This window comes from Hippocampus guttulatus, chromosome 20 (assembly GCF_054856545.1).
Source record: "Hippocampus guttulatus isolate MCC_2025c chromosome 20, RoL_Hgut_1.0, whole genome shotgun sequence".
Taxonomy (NCBI): Eukaryota; Metazoa; Chordata; class Actinopteri; order Syngnathiformes; family Syngnathidae; genus Hippocampus; species Hippocampus guttulatus.
In genome coordinates this window covers 3155900-3168356 of record NC_141280.1, presented here as the reverse complement: position 1 = coordinate 3168356, position 12457 = coordinate 3155900, and the positions used below count along the sequence as shown (strand labels likewise).

Genomic DNA, 12457 nt, shown 5'->3' with positions numbered 1-12457 from the left:
GAAAAACAAGCATGTGGGTCTTGTTGCCTCAATTAGCTTTATTCGTTCCTGTCATCTCATTCAAATAAATGCAAAACTACTACCTGTGAGTGTGTGGGCGTGTAATGTAAGTTTCCATAAAACAGCAGCTGATTTAGCATCATTGTGTTTTTCTTCTGTTTTCTGTTTGGCTCTTCTGGAGTGGAAACAAGTGCAAACAGGCATGAGAATACAAACTGAGCAACATTTACACATCTAGATTTTATACAACAAATGTTTTTTGTTTTTCTCCTTGAACATAAAAGCCACAAAATTAGCACAACCGTGACCACTTTTTGAGTCAAGAGGGACAAAAGTGTCCTTTTGCATAGTTTCTCAAAAGGCACTTTGGCATTTAAAGTGTATCATAAAGTGACAAGTCATGTTTACAACCGTTTTTTTTTTTTTTGAAAGGCAGATGTGAGGTCTCATTTCTGTGTCAGTGTGATCAAAAATAAACATTTGATGTCAAGTTTCACATGTGTCAGAGAATTCAGGTTGAGCAGGTGAAAAGGTGATTTGCATAAAAGCGGGTGTCATGGCATTCTGGTACCAACCTGGATGCCGCCTATTGATCCAAATTCAGTGTTATTTATTTCTGAAACGTGGCTACATTTATCAGCAAGTTTTCTGGTTAACTCGAGTGAAGTCATGTTCAGTCTGATTCAGATCAAAGTCACCAGATAACGCTGTCGTTAGCCCAACTGGTCCTCATATTGCTTCCGGAAACAGTCTCCGGTTGGGAAGAAGTCCCAGCATCTTTCCTGGTACATCTTCCACACATACGACTCCTGGAGGGAATTTGGAGTGAGGCTTGAACATTTTCGCATGTAACACTGCAGGTTAATTGTCAAAACAATTTCCTTCGCGCCACCTGTTGTTGTGGCATGCGTGACTTTTATGCGGACTGACACTTGAGAACACGCTGCAAGTAAGTATTTTTTTTTTTTCCCCTGGAGTGTTGGAACAGTTGTTTTTAATACCCGCGTTGACTGTGGAAATGGTCCAATTAGTATTATGGCTTCAAGCCATCTCACGCTCCACTGCTTACATTTTTATGATCTACAGTTAGACCTTCATTGTCGTTAAACGATTGCCTTTATGGCGCATCATCTGCACAACTTTTATTGTTGTGACTAATAAGAACATTATGAAGCGTCACATTTTAATATTCCAAAATGGATTCTATGTCAGTCAAATGATACGTTCACATCTGTACGGCGGCATTACAATATGATTCCGGCGGATTAGTTGAGTGTTTCAAAATGAGAAAATATGATATCGTCCTTCAAATTACAAGAGCGTGACTTCAGATTTGGTGACATGCAGCTGGGATGCGAAAGACTTCAAAAGTGTAGTCATTATTGACTTTGTCTTGCCTCGTCTGGTCGCAGCTTTGAGAATCTCTGCTAAATGACAATCAACCATAGAGCATCTTTCAAGGAGGCCAGTAACAAGGTAATGGCAAAAAAGTCAAAGCAAGCCCACGCATTGTTTCCTCCTCCTGCAAAGCTGCACTTATGCAACCCATCAAGTGGGCTGAAACAAGTGCAACCAACTAAGTGAAGGGTCAGAAACACCAGTGTCTTTCTTCATCTGCATGTTTTTTTTTTCTTGCTTCATGTCCCATTTAGACATCACAGGGATGTGTGAGTTTAAATGTAAATCTTCTGTCTTGTTATTGTCACGTACCTGGCCTGTGTGTTCCGTCTCATCCTTGTTAATCAGGTACATCAGGAAGAACCTACAGCCAGAAAGTGCAGTTAGCGTGTTGGTACAATAGACACATTTCATACCTATGTGTACATTTTCAGGGTTATCTTTGTAGCGCTCACAGGTAGTTTGCAAGGTTATGCTCTTGTAAAGTGTGAGTTTCAAAACCGTGAGGCGTGCGATCAAAGTAGTCGTTCCCGATGCCACAGATGAAGCATTTGGTCTGAGAGAGGAGCCAAAAGGAGAGAACAGAATTAGCCTCATCGTCAATCAAATTGTCTGCTAGCTTAACCTTTGAAACGTCCTAATGACACGAACCAAGATTTGGTGAGGTCTCACCAGAGTGTAGTTGAGACTTCAGTCGACTCCTGCATATTCGCAGTTCAGCACCCGAGGTAAAAAAAATAATTAAAAATAAAAAATGGGAGGGGGGTGGGGATAATTAATTCATGGGCCCCTCAGTGTGTGGCTGCCAGTTGCCCATCCCTTGTATAGTCAAAGCTGTGTTGCTCAAAATAAATAACATGTTTACAATTTGAAGAGACTCACCTCCCAGGAATAAAATAATCCCCATCCACACCTTCTTTAAGTCCTTCTGTAGCAGTGACAATGACATTCTATTCAATTTAATTCTATTGTGTGCAACCTTGTTTGCTTTGGTGTAGAGCTCCACTGTGTCAATTAATATTTCAGTTAGTTTTTAATAGCTACATGGGAGTGGAGTGGTGTGGTGAAAGCACCATATGGGCAAAATGTATTTTAGGACAATCCTCTTTTACTCAATTTTAGCTTGTCAGGTTTTGGTCCAGAACCCCAAGACACAAACGACCTCTCACCTCCATGTCCTCCTTCACTTGCTCCTGCTGGTCTCTCAGCTCACCAAAGGCATCAATGATCAAACCTGCAGGAGAGTGGAACAGTCAGGGGGGGATGATTGACCATGACACTTAACCAAGGACAGAATGGTTTTCATTTTTTAAGACAAAGACATCAGGGAACAAGGAGGCTAAGCTACCCTGAATGATGGCCAGCAAGATGACAATGACAAAGAAGAAGAAGGTGATGTCAAAAAGGATGCGGTAGAGCTCGTAGGGGTCCCCAGCTGGGTCCTCCAACTCATCTCCGATACCACCCCCAGCTCTTACACCCACGTACATGTGGAACAGATAGCACTGTTGCAAGGAAGCAAATGAAAACAGGAAATGCAGTCTGTTAAATAACATTCTCAGGTAGAGCATGTTTAGTTTTTTTCTTTTACACTGGTTCACAGCGCTCAGTGTGCCATTTGAAAAGTTAAAAAGAGGCAACAATTTCTCCAACTAATTACATTCAACCAAGTCTACATACTTTGCTTCCATTCAAAACAAAAGCCTAATCAATCTTCTTTCAAATGGGGCCTTGCTCAAGGCTGCGGCTGCTTTATCGCACAAAAGCTTAGTCACTGCTTCTTTATTTTCAAACAGGATTTTAATTGACTCGGGTTAATAAATGTAGTGGGGGTGGCTTGCCATACCGTCATCATGTCGTCACACTTCATGTCAGGCTCATCTTCGTCCTCACTCTTATTGTAGAACCTTCGGAAAAAGTTGAAGGCCACCACAGTGTAGAGATATACAACCACTGCCAGCAGACCCACTGTCAGCACCAGCTGAGAGAAGGAAGAGGAGTCGATAAAACTCAATCAAGCCAATTTTACCAAAAACGCGCACAGTTGCAAGTCACTCCTAACGCAGTATAGCAATGTTTATTTGACATTAGAATGAATTCTCTAGCCTCCATTATGCCATTAGTACATTTCAATGTCATTCACGGTACGTTCGGAAATAAAAATAAATAATAATAATACATTTTTAAAAATCTGATGAAACAGTCACTCAGCTGACCAGGAGCTTGAAAATTCTCTCCTGCGGCTCCCCCTGCTGGTGACAACACTTACTTGCTTGCCGTTATGTGTGACTGAAGACAGGATGGTACGGAGAGTCTTGAAGCCCATGGCAATGTCCAGCAGGTGGGCAGCAAAGAAGAAGTTATTGAAGTGTCCAAAAATGGACATGGTGGTGTACCAGATTAGATACAGGAAAGACTGTAAAAGAAAGACGCTTGTATCGTTAGATGATGTTTGTGGACTGGAAATTAGAAAATCTTTTAACAGACTGCACAAAAAATGAATTCTCACTGACTAAGGAACATGGTTGTTCTACCATATAACTTACATTATCAGTCAGAACCACTCCCAATTTCCAAATGTGGTATTTGGTGTCAATGGAGCTGAGCCTGTCAACACAAGCAAGGTGGTGAAGGCATTAAAACCCAAGCCAATGATGACGTGATTTTTGAAATTTAGATACAAATGTAGAATGTGTGGGGGGGGGGGGGGGGAGCATTGGACTGGGGTGATTTACAAAAGCACTCGTCATGTAATTTGCCTTTCTGAATACATAACACACAGTTAACATTTTCAGCCAATCTAATGTCTACCCGAGTGTGAAGTCTCCCCAGGTGTGTGTTGTAACATATCCAATATTACATGTCAAGGCGCAAGACAGCAGTTGTGTTCTCACCAGGAGAGCAGGGAAGCTTCCTTCTCCACAGTCTCCGCTGTGGGGTCAAAGTCCAGAGCACTCTTGTCCAGGCCTAAGAGTTCGGCGATGCGCTCTGCTCCATATAAGTCCTCATATTTGTTGATCACCTACACATATATGGAGAGAAGTGCCCTGGAGTCTCTCATGTGCTTTGCGGTTCACACTCACTTTATGGTGACAACATAAATCACTAAAAGTGCCATTAATGTAGTCAGGCAATAGAAAGAGAAAAAAAAATCTTGATATAAGAAGATTTTTTGTGTGAACAAAAGTAGCGTAAGGACTCTTAGGCGAGAGTTTGAAACTAATATATGATGGCAGTATTACAGTTTACACTCACCTTGCGCTTGATGAACTTGTCCCAGTAGTTACTGGGAAAAGACCTATAATAGAAAATGGGGGCAAAAAAAGAACATCTTGCACTCTTGCACTGCAACTTGCATCAATGCAAACTGGACATTTGTTATCATATCAAACGGCAACAACAGAATTATGATCACCTTTTATGCTCAAACTGTACAGACAATTTTGCTGATAAAGGTATGAGCGAAATACAACAATAAAATAAGATTTTCATCTTTAAATATCATTCCAATTTTAAATTGCTAACGGACCATCCTGCAAGTTAATAAATCGAAGCATGTAAAAGCAATCCCCAGGATACCATTGGAAATAAGCCTCTTGGTAGCTGAAAAACAAATTTGCACCAGCTTCTTGCACCTTTATTTCAACATGTATTTTCCCTTTGCTCATTTCGCCGCAGTTCCAGCAATTACCTCTTCACAAATTGACAGTCGAGATGTGGCTTGACTTACGGAGTGTTGATAACTAGTCGATCCCACTGGCCCTTAATGTCTTCATCAGATGGTTGCTCGGTGATGTAAAGGCCATCAAACTCCAGCTTCCTGGCTATCTCCTTCTCTCGTTTGAACACCACCAAAGGAACCTAGGGTTTCGACAATCGGGGTCACAAAAGGGCCTGAGATTTTTCTGTCAGTGAACCAACACTTGGGACGAGCACAGAAATGATGCTTGGTGGAAGATGCCCACCTTCAGACAATAGTATCCCACCAAGCACACGAGGGAGATGACTGTGTGGAATATGGCCAGGAAGCGCAGGGTTGGCAACATGTAGCCGGTGCTTTCTTGGAGAACAAACTCATCCATGTCAAAGAGCGTGTCCTCGTCATGCTCCTCCCAGTGGTTGTCATCATCTCCCTCTTCCTCGGCAGTGACCTCAATTGAAAAAATAAATAAATGTGGTCAATTTGTCAGTGATATCTGTGTTCAAACAGTGCGGTATTTCTATTTTGCCTCTTCCAATGTAGATAAATTAGGTAACCATGATACAAAGGAACGGCTGTTGGTATAAATCCAAACTGAGCTGTAATTATCTTTGTAACAACAGATTTAGTCCATTTTTATACAGCTTCTGTGTGAGATCTTGATAAGGTTACCCTTGGTGTAAAATGTCAAGTGATGGGAAGTCTTTTGTCGCTGTTGTGTTTACCTTGTAGAAGAGCAGAATGAAGTTGATGGCGAAACACACAAACAGAGCTAGGAAGCGCAGATTGTAGAAGTTGCGAGCCAGATAATTCTGTGCAGATAGAGTTGAAAAACAAACAGGAGAACCACTGAGACATTCTAAAAATATTTTTTTCTTTTTTGAATGCTTGCAGGTCACGATGCCCTCACAAAAGAGTTGTTGTATTGCATCCGGAGTCTTACCAGTAGTTTGGTCAAATAGACATCAAGCACAGAGAAGACATTTGACATGAAGGCAGGAGAAGCTTCTTTGGCTCGACTTGATTTTGCTTTGGGCTTCTCCTCCATCGGTGGCTCCTTGGCTTCCTCTTTCTTGGGTTGGTCCTCCTTCTCTTGGTTCTCTGTGCTATGTATGTCATTGCTGTTATAACCCGACAGCATTTTGGACGTGACACTTTTAGCCTCCCATTTAGATACTCACTCTGCTTTTTCTGGTTCGCTCTCGGGGGATTCATCCGCCTTGGCGGCGGGTTTCTACAGCACAAAGAAAAATTATTACTCTGAGAGATCGCTTTAATATGGTTGAAATCAAAAGTGATGTGTTCAGATGGTGTCGAAAAACCTTGTGGTCCGTGGTGGACCTCTCGCCATTGAGGTCAGAGACGTCCCCCAGTCCGTGCTCCACGAGCTTCCCGCCTTCCCTCTTGGGCACGCTCAGCATGTCCAGCATAGTGTCCACCTCAGCGATGTCTGCCGCTGGAACCATAGTTGGATCAGAACTGCCCGAAGACTCCATTGCCTCAAATTTTTCTCCTTCAATGGTATCTCCATGGATGCCGAACTGAGTGGGATCAGGCATATTTCCCAGGATGTCTGTCACTTTCATGTTCTTGGCACCTTCAACCAAGCCGCCGCCAAACATGGAAGACCAGATCACGTGGAAGAAGCCAAATATCAGGTTACTGATTACTTTAAAGAAGCCAATGAAGACCACCCAGAAGAAGGAGTAGAAGCACGTAATCATCTCCTTAATGCTTAGCTTTCTGAATTTCCTGAGCTTCTTGCGGAGGCTTTTCACTGTGACAATTTCGCGTAGGTGGCGCAACCGCTTCTTGACTGATCGGCAGGCCGAAGTGAAAGCAGAGGCAGACTCTGAGGACCCTTCTTCCCCAGCCGGTTTATCCAGGATGGTCAAGACCTCCGCTTCCTCCCCCTCCAGCTGTTCCACCGCATCTGGTTCGGAGATCTGTGAGGCCAGTTGCATCTCAAAAATTGTGTCCTCGCAGAAATTGACAAACATCTCCATCTTCTCGCTCTCGCCTCCCTCGTTGACCACGTCAAAGATGAATTGGCGTTTGGACTCTTTGACCTGCGGCTTCTCCCACTGCTCCCGGCTGGATTCGCTGATCTCGAAATACACCCTCTCGATGCGTTTTGCGCTGCCGTTGATTTCGATACGCCCCAGGTAAGGCTCGAAGTAGCTCAACACGCTCTCAGCCAGATCCAAGAAGGCGGCGAGACGGCTGTCATGCGGCATGTGCTCGGACAGGTTGGTCAGTAGCACGGCCACGTTGAAGCCGATGTCTTTGGCCGGCTCGTGGAATCGCTCCACAAACTCCTTGTAGTTGAACATGTCGTTCTCGTCGGCCTCCGCGCAGGAGAGGAGGAAGTCGATCTCCGATTGGCTGTATTGCTTTTGGCTCTCCATTGACTTATGGAACTCTTTCTTGGAGATGACGCCCTTGTACTCGGGGTCGTACTCCTTGAAATTTTCTGACATTGTCAGGTCCTTCAGCTTGAGGAACATGTCAAAGAATTTCAGGATCATCTCAACGTTGTTTGAAGACTCCACGAGGGTGTCAACCATCTGCTTCCCGATTGTTCCATTCACAACGTTGCCTGAGAAGGGCACACGCACTTGTATGAACTGCACCAAACTAGCGATGAAATCCATCCCAAAAAGTGTCAATCCATTACCTTCTAGCAGAGACAGCAGCATGACAACCATGTCCTTCTGCAAATCCATAAGCTCCTTCAGCAGCTCAATCTGACTGGCATCCTACAGGGACATGCAAGAGCATCTCTTCAAAATGTCCTCTGTCACTCATGATGTTATGCGAGACAGCAGTTTAGCGAAGGATGAACCGGTCTTTTAGCTTTTCTTTGGCTTCCCGCCTCAACGAGGGAAGAATGTGAGAAGAAAATAAGAATAACCGAGATGCCAACAGTTGTTTGGGTTAATAACATGACTGTCGTTAAGTACCTGAGACAGTTTCATTTGCATGTTGGCAAAAACATGCAAGAAGCCCACGACTGCATCCCACAGTCTGCTGTGAGCGAGGCTCTGCTGGTTTCCGATACAAGGACCCTAGAAGACGCACAAAATACGCCATTCATCATGGTAATAACGGGCATGTGTATCGCCCATTCCTTTGCTGAGTATTTGTTACCTGAATATATTCAGTCAGGGAGTTGAATATCTGCTTGGCCACAGATAACGCTTTGGAGAAGTTAACTTTGCCTGTCTCGTCAATGATGTCTTTGCCAGAGTAGTACCAGTAGAAGTCACTGATCGATTCCTAAAAAGGAAGAGGATATCATTCTGTTTTTCCCTAATGAGAATGAAGATACTGAGACCTCTGTTTACTTTTATATTTGGGCTATTAAACCCACCTGAAGGCGGAGCAAATAGTCAACAGTGCTGATAATAATGTTGACTGTGGTTGTGTTTCCAGTTTGAGTTCTCAGGAAGTTCTGGAACTCTAGTGGGAACCAATATTTATTCTGTTTTCAATTGCGCGGGGGGAAAAAAAGCTCCCAAAATGTCATAAATTCAACTTACCCCCATTGTGCCCCTCACACAGAAGTTGCAAAAAGCGGAACAGATCTTTCGTAAACTCGTCATTCAGTAACACCTTAGAACCTTTTGAAAGAACAGATAATGTTGATGATTTATGTCACATATTTCAATAGGACTTCTCTTCTTTTTTAAATTTTTTATTTAATACATCATTTCTTAATGTAACAATTTCCTGAAAAGCGATGCGTACAAAGCAAGCAGCAGAGGTTACATGTTCAAAAAATTGAAAGCTTAGTGGCCTTTAGATTGCAGGTTGAAAAGTGAATCCAAAGGAATAAAATCAGTTTTCCATGAATTCCAGTGAAGTACTATGACATTTCCATAAGCGAGAGGAAGCCCGATAACGTTCGCATACAGGCTTGGATGACGGATTCATCTTTTCAGATAAGAGCTGAGAACACACATTCACTCCAAATTCAGATCAGATAACCCAGCCAACAAAAGCTTATGTATAGTCATTCTTAAACAAACAAAAAAAGAAGTTACATTTGGTAAAGCGGATTTAGCCATCTTGCTGAACTAGGCCCAAGGTGGAAGAGCGCACACTTGGTTTAGCCCATCCTTGTAATTAAGGACAATTTACAGCGGTTGCTGTGTTAAAATGTTAAAATCAGAGGAATGAGCACAGAAATACAAAGTATCAGCAGTGGTATCCAAGCATCAATCATTCGGCATGCATCCGTGAGTATTGGGAGTGCTAAAGCGCTATGAAGACATTCATGATGAAGCACAAGCATATGAAGATGTTCTTAATTAGTTATTTACCCTGCTCAGTGTGGACTGCCATCGATGTTTATTTTATTTTTTAATGAGAGGGAAGAGACAAACAATATATGAAGACATATGTAAAAGAGAGGACAGTGAATTACAGCACAAAGAAGTATGAAGGATACATTGGAGGATCACCGCCATGCAGTTAAAAATTACTTTGGGAAAACCTGCCTATGAAATCACCGAGACACAAGGAAGTAACAGTGTGAATTGTTCAAGTAGAAGACCAAATAGTGAATTGTTATTTTAGGGGAACCATACTGACTGTTATGTATCCTGTTATTTCAAACCGCATACCACCAATGCTAGAAACTTTATGAATTTGAAAATTGAATTTCAAATGACATCTATTAGGACTTACTTGAACCTTCTTCTGTCACCATGCCGAGTCCTTCTGCCTTATTCTGCCTCTCAAATGCATTCAGGTCTAGGAGACTAACACAAAGAAACACACTCAAGAGGCTCCCCCCCCCCTTTTCATATGAATAATAAAACGCAGCTATACCTGCACGACTGCATCAGTCCTGAGAGGCTTTTGAAAAAGCTCACATCTCTTTTCTCTTTCAAGTAATCCAGCATTTTCTGGAGGAAGGGTCAAAATGACTCCAGTTACAGCAAGAATGCCACTCATACAATATGTATGTCAAAACACCCACTTGCTGAACTTGCACATTGCCTCCGTTTAAGATGGAAATGCCGAGTTTGAGGGTGCAAGTCACCATGGGGCCCAGGCGTCCTGACGAAAAACAAGTTCTTCTGTCAGATGAGAAACTGTCAAAGAAAAGTGCATTGTTTACCTTTGCTAGCGCTAATCATCTGCAACACCATCTCGGCTGCCCCGCGAGCATGAAGCCTCGCCTGCTGATACAGAGTTTTCTGCTTTTCCATCTCCTTTTCCTGATGGCCGTTACAGACACATATTGGCAGATTTATCAACTGCCAAAAGGTCATTTGTGTAATTCTAGGGTTGGGAATCGGCGGGCTAAAGGATGCACCTCAAACGTTTTCTCTTTCTCTTCTTCATCCTCTTCTTCCTGATCCTCTGCACAGCTCTGAGAGCGCAAAGATGCACATCCAAATTCGGGTTCATTTCGTTTTCTTTCTCATCGCTTTATAGATGAATAGAACATAAGAACATGGCTAACCTTTGCCATCATGTCAGCATATGCGATATACAAAGGATCTTCTTCTAATTGACTGGAAAAAAAAAGTCAAGGTAAGAAAATGACCATTGCAACACAGACTTCCTGCAACTTTACGATGGCACCTTCTTTCTGTCAGAGCGTTGTGGCTAAAATGGAGGATGAGTTGGTGCAGAGGGTCTGGCTGCACTTCAGCCACCTCTTCTTCACCCTCCTCCACTATTTTCATGGGAGTTTTCTGCATAGAGGGTGAACAATGAGCTCCGGCATCATTTAATCGATCTTTAGCTCCTCAGTTAATCAGGGTGTTCAATGTTGGACAGTCGAACACTGAGATGACTCATGCGGATGCAATTTGTCATGTCTTGATGAATTGTGGGAAGGACAAGATGAGTAAAGAGGAGTTTACAAACGCATGCATGTTATAGCGAACAGCCATCTGATGATTTTGAACATCAACAATGAACTTGACCGCAACCCAAAATGCTCAGTGTTTAAACTCTCTGGAAAAGCCACGAGGGGCGCACTGAGCAAACCAAAATCAGATCAGCGCCTGACTGCGTGATTGATCCGCCACCAGCCTATACCCGAATAATATCACTTCGATATGATTCGCCCCGAGTGCTCCAAGCTATTCAAAGCAGCAGTATGTCCAAGGCCGAGAGGAATAAGAGAGAGAGAAAAAAAAAAGTCTGCATCCATGTCTAGATTTGCACCAAAATGAAATGCATTCTCCCTTTCAATGCCCCCGCTCTTCCAAAGGTCAAGTCACCTTTCCATCATCCCGTTAGCAAATGAAAACACCACTTTGCGGAGGTGCCCCGTCCCGTAGCCGTGCTGACAAATCTCTGGAGTCTATTGCTATATCGAGCTTGAGTGTGAAATGTGATCTTGCGAGCATGCCACTGACATCACGTCCACAGAGCCTACTTTCTTACCACCTTCACGCTACAGACTTACAGAGAACAGCCAACGGACAATAATTGATGGGTTGGATCCAGGGCGGGCAGCCAACAACATGGAGCGAGACGGTATCTTGCGAGCGGCCCTCCTTACCACTGCTGTCAGAATGGTATAGCCTGGCTTTCTAGAGCAGTGAGCACCGGAGCTGTGCCTCCTGAGTCGATCAAGCAGTCTTTGACCTCGAACGGATCTCCGTTTGAAAGGTTTCGCACACCTCGAACGGGTCGCCCTGGATGCTTTGGCCGAGGTCCCCGCCCAGGCGCGTTCCCAAGACTCAACGGGCACAGAGCTAAAGAGGCAATCGGCGGGCAGGACTGGCAGCAGGGCGCCAACGCAGGGCACACGGGACACGTGCAAGGGCCGCCCAGTACTTACTGCCAGATCCTGAACTAGCTTTTCCTCAAAGGAGTACTCCTCTGCCTCTATCCATATTCTTTGATAGGCCGGGATGAAGAGGTTGATAGCACGATGCCTGGGAAAGGGGGAGGCATTGGGGAGGAATGGAGGAGGGAGTGGGGGAGGGAGGTAAAGTGGCATTAGGGTGGGTTCTGGTCAGGCGTTGGAGGCGAGAGGAAGGAGAGATGTCATGGAACGAGGGTGAGGTTCCACAATAGGGCACCACAGGTGGGGTGATGTGGGACCCACTGGCTTTTCTGACTGGTCACGCGTTTAATAAATTGAAATGAAAATCCATCAGATTGAAGACGAAAAAAAAAAAATCAAATTGCCCGTCGCAAGATTAGGCATCATTTCAATCATGGGATCCAATACAAGATGAAACAAAACATCTGCCCGTATAAGGATAACTCCAAATCTGAGGTTGCTGAATTCATGACGCTTGAATCTTACTACTGTGAATGTGAATCCTATTAATTCCTGTGTAGACGTTTCACAAAAATCAAATAAGAAGGTGCAGATTTTAA

General features: G+C 43.7%; 1 protein-coding gene across 1 annotated transcript in view; it reads right to left on the bottom strand.

Annotated features, from left to right (window-relative positions):
• Positions 1-12: 12 nt before the first annotated feature.
• Positions 13-12457, bottom strand: part of ryr3 (ryanodine receptor 3) — a 52048-nt gene continuing 39603 nt past the window's right edge. The window contains exons 77-106 of the mRNA XM_086100852.1: positions 11910-12006; positions 10697-10809; positions 10575-10626; positions 10425-10481; positions 10227-10326; positions 10086-10165; positions 9935-10011; positions 9791-9864; positions 9424-9438; positions 8641-8721; positions 8472-8560; positions 8249-8377; positions 8062-8166; positions 7776-7857; positions 6421-7697; positions 6280-6332; positions 6042-6204; positions 5824-5910; positions 5364-5549; positions 5129-5259; positions 4654-4696; positions 4293-4420; positions 3945-4005; positions 3668-3814; positions 3245-3379; positions 2747-2903; positions 2568-2632; positions 1854-1954; positions 1711-1762; positions 13-809 (exon numbers count right to left, since the gene is read on the bottom strand). Coding sequence (XP_085956978.1) covers positions 714-809; positions 1711-1762; positions 1854-1954; positions 2568-2632; positions 2747-2903; positions 3245-3379; positions 3668-3814; positions 3945-4005; positions 4293-4420; positions 4654-4696; positions 5129-5259; positions 5364-5549; positions 5824-5910; positions 6042-6204; positions 6280-6332; positions 6421-7697; positions 7776-7857; positions 8062-8166; positions 8249-8377; positions 8472-8560; positions 8641-8721; positions 9424-9438; positions 9791-9864; positions 9935-10011; positions 10086-10165; positions 10227-10326; positions 10425-10481; positions 10575-10626; positions 10697-10809; positions 11910-12006 — 4033 coding nt within the window. The 3' untranslated portion in view covers positions 13-713. The remainder of the gene's footprint in view (positions 810-1710; positions 1763-1853; positions 1955-2567; positions 2633-2746; positions 2904-3244; positions 3380-3667; positions 3815-3944; positions 4006-4292; positions 4421-4653; positions 4697-5128; positions 5260-5363; positions 5550-5823; positions 5911-6041; positions 6205-6279; positions 6333-6420; positions 7698-7775; positions 7858-8061; positions 8167-8248; positions 8378-8471; positions 8561-8640; positions 8722-9423; positions 9439-9790; positions 9865-9934; positions 10012-10085; positions 10166-10226; positions 10327-10424; positions 10482-10574; positions 10627-10696; positions 10810-11909; positions 12007-12457) is intronic.